We start from the raw sequence: 15,089 nt of genomic DNA, 5'->3' as shown, positions 1-15,089 counted from the left end.
GAGCTCCCAAAATGTTGCCACCCAGATCCAAAATTTCATTTAATGTGACTTGTTTCATTGACCTTTAAAAATTCATTTTGTTATCTGAAAGGGAATGCTTAATAGGAGCAACAGTATTCGGAAAACCGAACGTCTATTCTCCATTTGGTTACTGTAGATAAGCCTTCCATGTGCTTTCATTTCAAAGCCCACAATGTTTGCAGAATTGTGTACTAATTGAAATAATGTTAGAGATTTAGAGCTGTCCAAAATTAAGTTGTTCAGAGTTATGATAATTTCAAAGAGGTGTTAAAGTTTTTTATGTTAGAAGAAAAATTTGTAGTTTTAAAACAGAAGTTTTTTTTCATAATTGATTGTAAACTCTGTTACCTGAAAGTATTCATTTTCTACCTCTTGTAGGATGTAAGGGTTTTGTATAAATGCTATGCGTAGAAATAACAATATCTTAAATGAAAATATTTTCAGTATATGTGCTGAATATTAGGGATTCAAAGGAAATTTTAATTTTCTCAATAAACCATAACTATACAACAGTTATTTTTCTCATTCTAAAAAGAAACTTTTTCTATAGCCTAGTGGTTCTTCATCAGAAGTGATTTAACCCCTGAAAGACACCTGACAGTCTCTAGACAGGTAGCATGGGGCAGTGCTATCTGGCATCGAGTGGGCAGAAGCCAGGTATTTTACTACACACCTTGGAATGCACAGAAAGGTGCCTACCACCAAGAATTATCCAGCCTCAAATGTCAGTAGTGCTGGGGCTGAATTCCCTCTGAACAGAATCCATATGGTTACTTTTTGATTGTGATATGTGGTATAGAGTCCTATGACAATGCGGGAGGGGAGACAAGCCTACTGTCTGCCCAGGTGTTCCTCTCTTTACATCCACCAGGAGCAGAGCCTTTGGCCTGTCCTCATAAACACATATCCCAACTCTCAGAGCAGTTGGTGTGTGTCTCCCGCCCTTCTCGCTGTGTTAGGATGCAGGATCCTTTAAAGTAACAGGGGCCATGCTGTGAATGTGGGGCAAGCTTTTCCCTTAGCTTCACTTCCGTTCTCTAGTGAGCTGCTGTGTGGCAAGGCTCCCCTAATGCTGCTTTCTAAATTTCCCTGACCTTGGTGCCTTTTCTACCTTATTTATTATCTGTGTATCCATTTTAATGTTCTTCTGTTTCTGCTTCTTTTGTAATGAAAATGTTCTGTTTTATTGCCTACTAATCCATTTTCTATTCCATTCCAAACCTTTCTTTAAGCTGTTTTCATATTGATTTTTTTGAGATGACATTCATGTAACATAAATTAGGCATTTTAAAGGGCAGAGTTTAGTGGGACTTGGTACGTTCACAATGCTGTGCGGCCACTGCCTCTATCTGGTTCCAAAATGTTTGTCATCACCCCCAAAATAATCACTGTACCTGTTAAGCACTTATTTCCCATTTACCCTTCTCCAGCCCCTGGAGACCCCCAACCTGCTTTCTGTCTCTATAAACTTATTTATTTTGGATATTTCATATAAATGGAATCATAGAATATGGGACCTTTTGTCCTAGCTTTGATCATGTAACATAATGGTTTGAAGTTCCTCCACATCGTAGTATGTATCAGTACATCATTTTTAATGACTGAATAGTATTCCATTGTGTGCATATACATCATGCAATTTATTCATTCATCTGTTGTTGGACAATTGTGTTGTCTCCACCTTTGCCTATTGTAATTAATGCTATTATGAGTATGTGTGTACATGTATATGTTTGAGTACCTGTTTTTCAGTTCCTTAGGGTATATGCTTAGGGATGAAACTGCCAGGTCACATGGTAATTATAAGTTTAACTGTTTGAGAAACTGCCAAACTGTTTTCACAACAGTACGACCTCAAAGCTGTTTTATTTTGTTTCTTACATGTTGATGCTCTTTCATCTATCTACTTTTATTAACTTTCCCACAAGGCACCTAAGCACTCTCCCTGGGTCTCCTGAAACCGTGTCCTAGGTAGCTTAAAGATCCAGAGGTGCATTCCAAAGCTCAGATACCAAACCCTGAGAGTTGAGGACTAGCTTTGCACCTATACCCACAAAGTGCTCAGATTAACTTAATGTTTGCCATGGTTGGATACCAAAGCTAGAAATCCCCAATTTTTGAAAAAGAAAGAACTTATACCATCATAATAATCAGTCCTTTATTGCAATCCAGTGGATTTTTTTGAACATGCTGTTTGGTTTTGTCGTAACTATTTCTTAAATGAGTGCAGTTCATGGTGTTTCATGCAGCCTTTGAGGGGAAGGAGAGCGAATGTTTGGGAATGGGGATTCTCTGTGACTCTTGCTGTTCTTCTTCACCTGCAGGTGTCATTCTTCCTCTTCATCATCTTCGTGGTCTACACAATGCTGCCCTTCAACATGCGAGATGCCATCATTGCCAGCGTGCTGACCTCCTCCTCCCACACTATCGTGCTGAGCGTCTACCTGTCTGCGAGGCCTGGGGCCAAGGAGCACCTCGTCTGGCAGGTGGGTACCCTTCCCCATCTTGCTGTGGGTGTCTAAGGTGCCATATATCTGCTCAGGGTGTGACTATTTATACCTGGCAAGGGTTCAAGTAGTACTGCTCTCTGACCTTGACTCTTGAATATCACTAATGGGTAGCCAGCCACACCCCCTGCCCCTCCATCAGTGGAACCAACAGTCACTTAGCAATTAGCAGAAGTGGAAATTGGACACAGCATTTCCATTTTGCTGATTGCTGGATGGTGGTGTGATTTTGATGGTTAAAAGCTGTTCTCATTATACATTATAATTTAGCGTTCTTATTTTTAGAGTGAACTAACTTCTACAATTAAATTCATAATTCTCTCCCACCTCTTTCTACCTTGATATCCCAAATCCTCCCTTTACAGAGGACAAAAGATTTCTCCATTTTCTATGTTCTAGAAGGTCCATGGACATTAAAACATTATTTAAAATGTGATGACAGCAAGTTTAGCTTTACTAATAAATAGTATTTCAAAGAAGCCATTCATTTAATTAGTTAAAAGCATTTGCAAAGCTATTTGATTTTTTGTTATATGTATCTGTAAACACGAGGATTAGGGGTTTAGAGGTATTTCTAACAGTCTCCTGTTTACCTGTAAATAGTGTGTTTTATTTTGCTCTATTGGAATCAAATGTAAGAAATGCAGCCAGTGGTGGAATTCAAATAATTTAACAACCGGCTCACTGCCCTAACAACCATTTTAAGTATATAAAAAAGATATACCGAAAGGTAGTTTATTATTTCATGCATTTAATACTTAAATAAGAATAATAAAAGAGGTACACAAAACTAGATTATGTTATAAGGAAGAGTTTTAAAATATTAATAAAAAATATTAAACAATACCTGACAAAAAACAATAAAAATGTTATTTAAGATATTTCCATATTGCTTCTTGATTGGTGTCCTCACTTGTAATTTTTTTTACCTATGGACAGAATAAACATTATTATGAGTGCTTAGAATATGCTGTTGTGCAGATGAATGTTCAAAAAGAGTAAAGAAAGTGAATTCGTGATTTCCACATTGGGCGGCTGCCCAGGTGCCTACCATAGAGAGAACCCTGACGACAAATGCCATTTTAACAAGTGGTTTGCTGAACTCAAAAAATTAGGTACCGATTCTGCTGAACTGGTGCAAAATGGCTGAATCCCACCTCTGAATGCAGCCATGGTGCAAGAAAAGACTGGACTGAAAAGTAGGGATGAACAGCACTGTTGTTGAAAAGGGGGTGTTAGTCATGGGTCCCCTGACCCTTGTGGGGTCTGAGAAACTAGTTTTTCATGTGCTTGATGGAGTTTTTAATTTGGAAATGTAAAATGGACTGGAGGCTGACCCTTGCGTCTGTAGTAATCTCTCTTAGTTGGGAAGCTTTCTAGGGATTGATCTCTTTTCTGAGTGTTCTTCTCCTACTGCTTATAACACAACATTCATAAAGAGATGCCTGTGAAACATTCTTCTGGGCACTAAGCCTTTGTGAAGGCAACAGCCCTGATTTTGCACAGTGGGCTCTAGTTTCACGTTGTCTTGTGCAGATAGCATTAGTAGCGTCCACTCCCAGAAAGCAAAGGAAAGCCATGTTCTTCTTCCGTGCATTCCCTATGACCGAGCAGAGTGGGCACATGCCTGTAACCTGAATGCCTGGCACAGACGGATGCCAGTCAGTAACCAGTCAAGTGAAAGAATGAGGTGGGTGTTTTATAAAAGGAAGAATTAATCCAGCTGTGCCTGGAAAGAGGTAGGAGAAATAATCCTTTTTTCACCAGCTTTTGCTTCCTTTATCTGCATTTCACAGCCTCCCCTGAGGATACTTTTGGGAAATTTTTTTCTCCTATAAATTCTAGTCTTCCACCCATTCTTTAGTGAGGTCATTAAGCTCAGCCTGAAGTGGTTCTGTGCAGGATCAGGTGGTAGGTGTGCTTTTCCCGGTTGACATGAAAATCACTGCAGGAAAGTCCTCCTGACGTGGCAGCAGGCACTCAGACATATCTTCTGGCCCCGAGAACCTTCCTGGTTTGGGTTACCCTGGAACATTTTGTACTCATCTCGTTTTCCCCTTCATGAATAAGTAAGTGTCTACTGGAGCACATGTTATAGAAAAATATCTGGGAGGTGAAAATTATAATATCTGCCTGTCAAGATCAAATGGGATTAAAAATTAAAAAGGAAACTAAGTGCTTTTCAAAGAACCTGGCATATTCTAGGTCATAAAGAACTATATTGAATTTTTTAAAGCACTTTGATTTTCTTTCACTGGTTAAAAAAAATTGGAGTAAGAATGTAATTTTTATTTACTCAGTTTTCAAAACCAACAAAGAAAAATACTCATCAGTGGACAGTCAGAAATAAGATAATTCTGGGATAGCAAAAGAATAAAAATTTCTATTCCATAATATTTTATGTAAGAATAACACTGAAAGGAACAGAAGAATATAAGATCTGTTTTCCATCCTTTCAGAAATAAGTTGCTGGGGAAAGGCAAAATATGTCAACAGACTTAAACTAGAAGTTTCCTAGGTAAACATCAGAATAATGAAGAAAAGACCTGGAACTATAACCTAAAAATAACACTGGTTGGTGCTGCAAGAAAAACACCTTATTGAATATTTTTAAATGAAAATGAAAGAGTGCTACAGATTAGGTGCTATGGTGTAATTATTTGGAGGATATCAGTTTGATAGAAAGAGGTTGCCCATCAGTGGTGATCAACATCACCCTGCCTTCTAAACCATCAAAGAAAGAGTGTTTTATTTAGCATGGATCCACAGTAAATATTTTTTGTTTCATTTTATTTTTTGAACATTGACAACTCATAATACTGACTAAACATAAGGTCTTAGCTCCTTTTTTATGTTGAGAAAATGAGTTCATTGTTCTCAAGAAATATATCTTTACCAGCATTTGTCCTGAAATAGTATTCATTCTCAGACTATGATATATCACATAATTGGGAAAACTCAATGACTGAAAATTATGTATGATATCTTCTAATATATTTAAACAAAGTTTAATTATTAGTTTTGTGTCTCAGCATAAGGTCTTTCCTTGAGAATATTTCATGTGCTCTGGAGAATGTATAATCTAGTGTTCTGGGATGAAAGGTTCTTTAAGTGTCAATTATTTCCATCTGCTATAATGTGTCATTTAAGGCCCATATTTCCTTATTGATTTTATGTTTAGATGATTTATTCATATCTGTCAATGGGGTATTTAGATCTGCTACTACATATTATAGTATTTTTTCAGTTTCTCCTTTTATTTCTGTTAGTGGCTGCTTTATATATTTTTGTGCTCCCTGGTTGGATGCATATATATTGAGAAGTGTTATGTTTTCTTGATGTATTGTTCCCTTTATTATTATAAAATGTCAATCTTTGTCTTGTTACCTTTTTTATCTTGAAGTCTATTTTGTCAGGTATAAGTATGGCTACACCTACTTTTGTCTGGATGGCATTTGCTTAGAGAATTATTTTCCTCTCTTTTACTTTGAATCCATATTTGTCCTGCAGCTGAAATGTGTCTCTTGAAGGCAGTATGTAGTTGGGTTTTGTTTTTTGATACAATTGGCTACTCTGTGCCTTTTTATTGGTGAGTTCAGTTCATATACATTTAGGGTGATTATTGATGTATGAGGATTTCCTATAGCCGTTTTATCTTTTGTTTTTCTGGTATAATCTCTAATACCTTTTTTTCCCCTTTTACTTTCAAACACTCATAGATATGCCAATAAAACTGTTATTTTATTATTTTCTTTTTTTATTCAGTTAGAGTAGGGGAGGCAGAGAGACAGACTCCTGCATGAACCCCACCAGGATCCACCTGGCAAGCCACCTACTGGGTGATACTCTGCCCATCTGGGGCATTGCTGCATTGCTTGGCAATTGATCTCTTCTTAGCATCTGAGGTGGAGGCCATGGAGCCATCCTCAGTGCCTGGGCCAACTAACTCCAATTGAGCCATGGCTACAGGAGGGAAAGAGGAAAGAGAAAGAGAGAGAGAGAGAGAAGCGAAAGAGAGAGGAGTAGAGAAGCAGATGGGTGCTTCTCCTGTGTGCCCTGACTAGGAATCAAACCCGAGACATCAACATGCCAGGCCGACACTCGATCAGTGAGCAAACTGGCCAGGGCCAAGCATTTTTTTTTAAACCATTTCTAGGTAAGCTGCCAGTCTGACGTTGCATCACTCACATGCCTTAGTGTGTATTTTCTACAGTGCCTTTCTCCTGCATAATTATAATGTAGCTATCAAAATCTGTAAATTTATATTAGTCGTCTACTCCTGCAACTCAGGTTCCTTTAGCTTTCCCACTGATATCTTTTATAGCCAAAGACACAGATCAGAATCATGCAGTGCACTGAGATCTGAAGTCTCTTTAGTCTCTTTCATTTTATGTTTCAATTCTGAAATAGTTCCTTAGTCTTCCTTTGGCTTTTAGGCTCTTACCACTCTTGAAGATTGCAGATCAGTTATTTTGTAAAATATCCTTCAATTTGAGGTGTCTGATGTTGCCTCCTGTAGGTGTTGAGGTCATGCATCATTGGCAGGAATTACAGACATGACAGTGTGTCCGCATTATGTTCTATCAGGGTGCATAATTCTACTTCGTCCGTTGCTTATGGTGGTCATTAAGATTATGGTGCTATGCACCAGCCATTTCCACTTTGAAATTACACTTCTCCCCTTTGTAATTAATACATATTTGTGAAGAGGTAATTTGAAACTAGGCAATTATGCCATTTCATTTACTTATTTATGTCTATACTGTCTTGTGTTTTTCTCTTTTATTCAATAGGATATAAAGCATGACCATCATTGTTGATTTTGTTGTCTATATGGTCTCAGATCTGTCCTCTGAGAACCCCTTCAAGCTGGCTTTATTGTTCTTCTGATGTGGCCCCATGATTGTTTTCTGGCACAATACAACGTTTAGGTTCATCTTGAGCTTTTCCTGCCCTGGCTCTAAAACCAGCCACTCTCCAAGGGTCTTTTTAGTGAAGAATGGAATTTAGAGGCAAGACATGGGCTTTGTATCTTATCACTGGGTTGTGGGTAATCCAAGGCAAGGCCCTCATACATTTACATCAGTATATATATAATACTCATTAAGTATAATGAGTCATTTAAGGCCAATATTTTCTTATTGTTTTTCTGGTTGGATGATCTATCCATAGCTGTCAGTGAATTATTTAGGCCCCCAAATAAAAGTATATATATATATACACACACACACACACACACACACACACACACACACTTACACTTACTTATTAAACACAAGATGTCACAGTGATACTTCTATTTGCAACTCACCATAGGTTTCATGCCAGTTTTCTCCCTTTCTCTCTTTGTATTATGGCTCCCTTGACCAATAGTGAAAAAAAAAATTATCTCCCTTGATACTGAATATATTGACCTATTTGATGAATGCCTGTATATAACCAGTCTCTGACCTCATTTTCCACCGCCTCTATCTGCACTGGTGCTTTGTCACTTGGACCAGCTTACCTTTCCCCGCAGACATATTCCACTCCCCAGACCCAGCTCTGTTTGACTTTCCCCCTGCACACACTTTTGACAACAGCCCACTTTGTCACTTTGGGTGAATGCGGCTTCCACCAGCCCCTGTAAGTGCAAATCCTTCCTTGCTGTGCTGGTGGTTGAGCAGTGAGTTCTTTGGGAGGAAAGGCAAAGGACAAGAAGGGCAGGGAGAGAGAATGGGGCAAGCCAGAGGAAGCGAAGGAGCACATTACATTGTAAACGGAGTTTATTTGTGGAAGAGAAAGCGGTTCTTTTCAGTCACTCCCTGTGATTCCCTTTGTACAGGTCTCAGTAGCAACATTTCTGTTGGTGATTATCTGTCTTTCCTTTTTTCCTGTCTGGTTTCAGGAGACTTAGAGAAAAGCATTTTTATGTTGTTTGTATTAGAATATTTTATTTATTTATTATGCATTTAGCATTAGAATAAAAAGCTCTTACGAATTTGTAATTAACTAGAAAATGAGTTTGTTTGTATCAGTAGAATAGCATGCATTTGACTAAAAGTTCCACGAGAGCAGTGAGAAGTTGTTTCTGTTTATGATGTCAAAGCAAAGGGAAACTGAGGCTGAGAAAACACAGGGAATATCCCACCTGATGCCCTGGTGGCTGCCTTTAGCTTGAGCCCCTAGGGGTGGCAGTTATGTAGCCCTTTGATAAAATTAGGAACCTGGCTAGGAGTCTTGCCTTACAGGCAGAGGCAGTGGGCCCATTGATCAGTAGCTCAGTCCAGCCTGCAGCCTGTGTGTGTGTAGTATTAATTTCATTGTAAATATACATTTTGTCTAATCCCCATCTGCTACACTTCTGTAGATCAGCATCACTGTCAGCAGGATACTGAACCATCTTCAAGGAATTTTCATATATTCCTGTTTATATATGACAGTTGCATTTTCTATTTGAAGCTGACTTAATTTTCTTATGTTTTTTATTTCCTCGGTATTAATAGCACATCCTGGATTTTTATTTCATATATCTTTTTTTCCCCATGACAGAAGGAGGAATTCAGTAAATGTAGATTTACTGAAGCAAGCCAGCTAACTGAGAATACATATTTATCAAAGAAGATAAACTAAGTGCTTATTGATTTTCTAACAGGATTACTCATATTTTACAGAAATTTTTATAGGATTCTCTTACACAGTGTATACAATATTTCAGTTGTGACATAATTTGAAAATTTTTAGATAGGACCTAAAATAGAAAATCTAGCCTGTCATTATGGCAAGTGTGGATCAGTAGTAATGCCGATTTGTTACATAACTGATTTTCAGTATAATTCAGGAACTGTATTGGAGTCTGGAATTAAATTGCATTTAAGATCTAATCTGAGACGCTCAAAGGAGAAACAGCAGGTTACCAACTGCCCAGTTTCTGGCTGTGGAAGAGACTAATTATTAGGAATTTGGACCTCTGTTTCTTTTGTTTTATCTTTCAAGAAGCCCAAGATATTAATATCTTCCATGAGGGGGAAAAGGGAGAGTATACCACAGTTCATTTTGTGTTGCATTCAGCTGTTGATTATCATCCATCTTTTATTTTACAAGTTATCATTTATCTGTTCTAAAGACCCATTTTTGCGTTCTAAGTTTTTGTGATTTGGAAGGACTGGGATAAGCATGGAGAAGAGGTAAAGACAGGAAAGTGCGTGATGTGGATAAATCATAAAGCAAATCTAAGTGCACCTCATGGTCCTGCTCTCCTTTCTCCTTCCTTATCCTGCCCCAAGCCCAGCAGATGAACCCCCTTCTTCTCTAAATGGCAGGAACTTTGCACCATTGTCTCACCAGGGAAAGTTCAGTTGGTCGGACAAGTGAACAAGCATGATAGAGTGCTTACCTGCAGGATGTCAAATCATTTTTAAAATGCTCTGGTAATTTTTAAAATGAAACTCTGAGAATGTTTGAGACAGAACTTTCATGGCAGCCATTGACTGTTTCACTGTAATGGTGGAACGAGACCTAGGTTTATATCCCAACATTTGTGAGCGTGTTTTGGCAAGAGGATGGCAGGATCAGAGGAAAAGGGAAGCCCTGTAAGATTATGAGTTTTGTCTTGGAAATATGATCAAAAGAGCATCAAAAAGAAGGAGTTCTTTAAAAAATGAATGATGATGGTCCAAAAATGAATGATAGCAGTTGCCACTACCCTCTTCTGAACTATGCCATCTGAACTGTGTGCCCTCTGTTCATTCAAAGCAATAGAGTCATGTCAAGTACATACTTTATTACAAATTGGTTTAAATGTTCTATTCATTTTGACCCAGTTCTGATGGGTCATTTCAGCTCTCGGGCTTCTTTTTGTCTGAAGTTGCCAGGTCTGCATTGCAGCTCAGCATTTCCCTTTGACCAGCCCGGTTTCCTTCCCTCCCTGCAGGCACTCAGCCAAAGAGCACTCCCAGATGAACAGTGAACTGTGTTTCAGAATGCGCCCCCTGGAGGGCCAAAGGGCAACGCTGCATGAACTCGGACTAATTCTTTAGTCAGTTTTCTCATCTGTTAAATGGCAAGGGTCGCTTCCAACTCCCTCAATAGTTGCTGGCCTTGGTGCTGATTCAATGAACTCACACGAAGGAAGAACCTGCTAATCGAGCTGGGCTGATCCTTAGCCCACAGTGAATAGTAGGCAGCAGCAGCAGCTTATATTTTACTGAATGTAAATGAGTTTTACAAAAGCTAAGAGAAGTGGAACATAAAAATACTTAATATGTTAAGAATTGAAGTCTAAATGGCCTATGGAGTTGATTAGGGCAAGAGTTGGATAAATAAGTCCCTCAGGGCCCAGGTCTGGTGTAGTTGCCCATCCTGCAGTGTGCCCTACCCAGACTCAAGGCAATGAGCTTCATCCTGTTGAGGCACTAGAAGCCCACATTCCACTAATAAGTGGACTTCGGAAGTTTTTTTGTTTTTTTTTTTTTGTTTGTTTTTACAGAGAGAGAGAGTCAGAGAGAGGGATAAGCAGGGACAGACAGATAGAAATGGAAAGAGATGAGAAGCATCAATCATCAGTTTTTCATTGTGAGACCTTAGTTGTTCATTGATTGCTTTCTCATATGTGCCTTGACCGTGGGCCTTCAGCAGACTGAGTAACCCCTTGCTCAAGCCAGAGACCTTGGTTCCAAGCTGGTGAGCTTTGCTCAAACCAGATGAGCCCGCGCTCAAGCTGGTGACCTCAGTGTCTTGGACTTGGGTCCTCCGCATCCCAGTTCGATGCTCTATCCACTGCGCCACTGCCTGGTCAGGCTGGACTTTGGAAGTTTTATTAGTGCTCAAAAATCTGAGTTTCTCTAGGTTAATGGAATGCCTTGTATTGGAAACCCTTGAGACACAGTTCTTGTCAGGGATGAAAGGGAGAAATAAAAAAGGAGGCATTAATAGGGCCACTTGCCAGTGGAACATCTTGAACCCCTGTGCCACCTTTTCTCTGAAATGTCCTGTTCCCTGGAGAAGCCTGGTGCTATCCAACTTTGGGGGTTGCACATTTGCCCTCACTGAGACCAGCCCCATGGCACCTTTACAGGATGGGTCTGACCATCCTGTGTCTGTTTTCTGGTTATGGAGATGTGCATTGGTACAGCTCCATGGCTTCACATGACTCCTGCCCCATCCCAGCTGAAATGCTCTATTCGTTTTTCAGGGCTGATGTAACAAATTGCCAAAAAATTGGGTGCTTAAAACAACAGCAATATCTAAATTGTGAAATATATTCTCTCAGAGAAATCAAAACCAAGGTGTTGGCAGAGTTGGTTCCCTCTAGAGGCTCTGAGTGAGGATGCTCTCATGCCTCTCTCCTGGCTTTCTGTGGTTGCCAGCAATCCTTGGCAGTTCTTGGCTTTGGGCTTGAGAACTCCAACCTGTGCCCCCATCTTCACGTGGCCTTTTTCTCTTTGTGTTCCTGCATCTTCTTTCCTCTCTCTCTTATAGGGACACTGGTCATTGTTCTTAAAGCCCACTCTGAATCCAGGATAATCATATAGCAACATCCTTAATTATACCTGCAAAGACCCTTATTCCAAAAAAGGTCAGATTCTCAGGTTCCCTGTGGACATAATTTTAGGAACTTCTATTCAGCTCGCTACAGATACCAGGACCCAGAGCTGGACTGCAATTTCACTCTTTCCATGGGTTCTTGCAGACCCTCCACCTAATAATCTCTAAGGCCAGAGACTCAGCAGGGCTCCCCTCTCCCTACCTGTTCAGGTCTGACAAAGTTGTGTGGTGCACAACCTAGGAAGATATCTCCATGGATGATATTTATGGTAACACTTAGGAAAGTAAAACTGAATTACAAGGTTAAGAATGAAAAAGCACATGAGAATTCTACCCTTGTTTAAACAAGACTATCATTTGTACCACAAACAACAAGGACTCCTGAGGAATGGTTGTACGTAGGTAGGGCAACTAATACTTGTCATTGGCTCTGTGCCCCATTTTCAAAAATAAGTGATATGGTCACTTTTTTTTTTTGAAAATTTGAGAAAAAGGTTTCAAAAGGTTTTCAATGAATACACTTCTTCCAATCACTGTGAATTCTCTAATTTTATATAGTTGTATTTCATTTCAACCCTTTTAGAATTTCCAAGTATATACACATTCGTTTTCAAGTGAATCTCCCTTTTTGATTTTTAAAACCACTTTTTTCTTTTCAGTTTCTTTGCCAAGTACCTCCAAAAAGATTAGCTGTCAAGTGATAATAGTAGACACACTTGACTGTTTTTTATTTAGCGAGATGAATGTTTGTCCTTTAGGCAATATGCGGGCTTTTGGATTAAATTAAATAAATTATATAATTTGAAGAAAGTAACCATCTATTTCTATTTAGAGGTTTTGTTTGTTTTTTAAGAATGGCTCTTGATCTGTATCAAAAGGCTTTTTTCTTTTTATCACCCATGGACAAGTTTGTATGATTCCTCTCCTTTTGAGATATTGAACAGTTTTTGAATTTCTGGCATTAACTCAGTAGGTCATGTTGTGTTTTGATCTAATTTGCTGCTTGATTCCTTTAACTGATGACTTATGAGGCATCTTGCGTCTATTTTGATGATGATCAGAATGAGCAGGCAGCAGTGACCATAGACCAGGGATGGTTTTGAGTGCTTCACTCAGATAGGAGTGGCTTCTACCTCAGAGGTGCATATAGATTGGATTAGATTATATGCCATAATTTTTGTTTTCTTCCTATGAAAATTTTTCTGATAGATTTACTTTCTCTTCTGGAGTTTGTTTTTGCCAAAAAGTATTTTCATATAAATATGGTCTCTTTCATCCAAGGTTTAAATTGTATTTCTAATGTTGAGTAATCTCTTTTCATTGTTCCAATTACCTCTGTCCCTGCTTACTCTCTTATTCTTGGGATTGTGCTTTTTCTACTAATTCCTGATTCATCTAATTAATGTTTTGTTAATTTTATTTTCTCTAAAGAATGAGATTTGGATATATTTATTCTTTTTATTGATTCTTTTTTGTATTTTGATTCTTTTATTTTTCTTACATTAGTTTTTCTTGGGTTTGTTATATTTTTGCTTTGTTTTACTGTTTTTATTCCCATTTTCTTGTCTTATATACTTAGTGTATTAATTTTTTCTTTCTTGTTTGTTTATATAAGTCCTGAAGGCTATACGTTTTCCTCTAATACCTGCTTTATCTCTATGCCTTACATTTCTTCATTTGACACAAGAGAAAGTTTTGTTCTTGCTTTATTTTCAGGTAATAGAGATTTTTTCTTTTCTGTTTTTAATTTAGTTTGTTGCATTGAGTTAGACAATTATTTATGTTCTTTATACATTTTTTGGTATACATTTAGGTCATTGTTTGGTAATCTAAAGGCAGTCCAAATTTTTTTTTCCCTTACAACAGAATTGATCTTTCTGCCAGTTGTCCAATGCACTCCTTTATTTTTGAACTCCAACAATTTTATTGGAATCTAATGGCTTACTAACACTTTGGACTTGATTTTTTATTTTCCAGAGTGCTCTTTTAATATGAACTATCTACTACTAATAATAATAGTCAATTATCTTATAAGCATTAGAATTCATTAAAGACTTGTGCGTAGGGGGGTGAATCTCTGTACTAAATGACACTCAAATAGTCACGTTCCCCGTAACCAGTGCAGATGCTAAGAGAAGCAGGGCCTTGGCTTTCACACCTTTTGGTGAGCATTCAGTTTGGAGTGATCCCTCTCTCCTTTTTAATTTTTTTTGACATCTCTCACCTCCTCTAGAAAGGTTTTCAACAGTGTCTTTTCTTGGCTTTCTACCACTAGGCCTTGATTGCATTTATTAACCCCTATACCCACTTTGGAGTCTGGAGGTTCTATTGATTTTCTAATTTTGTTGAAAATATAAATCACGTGTGGCTATTCCAGGCTCTTTAGTGTTCTGAATAATTTCTAGTTGGAGAAGAAAAAATATTACCTTTGTGTGTCAAGCTAGAAATATTTAACCTTTAATCTTTTCTTTTGTTTCTTAAAATTTCACCTTCTATGCCATATCTGAGCCTCAAACTCTAGGTCAAGATATTGACCAAGAACAGGAAGGGAAAGAAGGAAAGAACTGATAAAGAGACAAAACAGAGTTTTATTACATGGGTTGCTGTATTAGAAGTTCAGGTCACCATAACAAAATTCCATAGACAAGGTGTCTTAAACAACAGAAATGTTTTTTCTCAGGGGTATGGAGACTGGAAATCTGAGATCAGGGTGCTAGCATGGCCAAGTTCAGGTGAGAGCCCTCTTGTTGGGTTGCAGACAGCTGCCTTCTTATTGTGTCCTAACATGGTAGGAGTGGGGGAGAGAGAGGCAGTGAGCACACTTGAACACACTGTGGTATCTCTTCGTATAATGACAATCATTCTATCAGATTCGGGCTCCACTTTTGTGGCCTCATTGGACTTTAATTGCTCTTTTACTCTAAAGACGGTCACATAGTCATATTGGCAATTAGGGCTTCAATCGTTCAGTCCAAAGCAGCTGGTTTGTCTGGTTTTCCCAAAGTTTAGCAGATCTGAGTCTCAGCATTGTTTGAA

The 15,089-nt window shown here is 38.5% G+C and overlaps 1 protein-coding gene across 3 annotated transcripts in view; it reads left to right on the top strand.

Annotated features, from left to right (window-relative positions):
- ADCY2 (adenylate cyclase 2) overlaps positions 1-15,089 on the top strand; it is a 412,700-nt gene that overhangs the window by 126,795 nt on the left and 270,816 nt on the right. For all 3 annotated transcript variants that reach the window (XM_066374716.1, XM_066374707.1, XM_066374698.1), the window contains exon 3: positions 2,346-2,507. In XM_066374716.1, coding sequence (XP_066230813.1) covers positions 2,346-2,507 — 162 coding nt within the window. The remainder of the gene's footprint in view (positions 1-2,345; positions 2,508-15,089) is intronic.

This window comes from Saccopteryx leptura, chromosome 1 (assembly GCF_036850995.1).
Source record: "Saccopteryx leptura isolate mSacLep1 chromosome 1, mSacLep1_pri_phased_curated, whole genome shotgun sequence".
NCBI lineage: Eukaryota > Metazoa > Chordata > Mammalia > Chiroptera > Emballonuridae > Saccopteryx > Saccopteryx leptura.
This window is presented reverse-complemented; position numbering and strand designations above follow the sequence as displayed.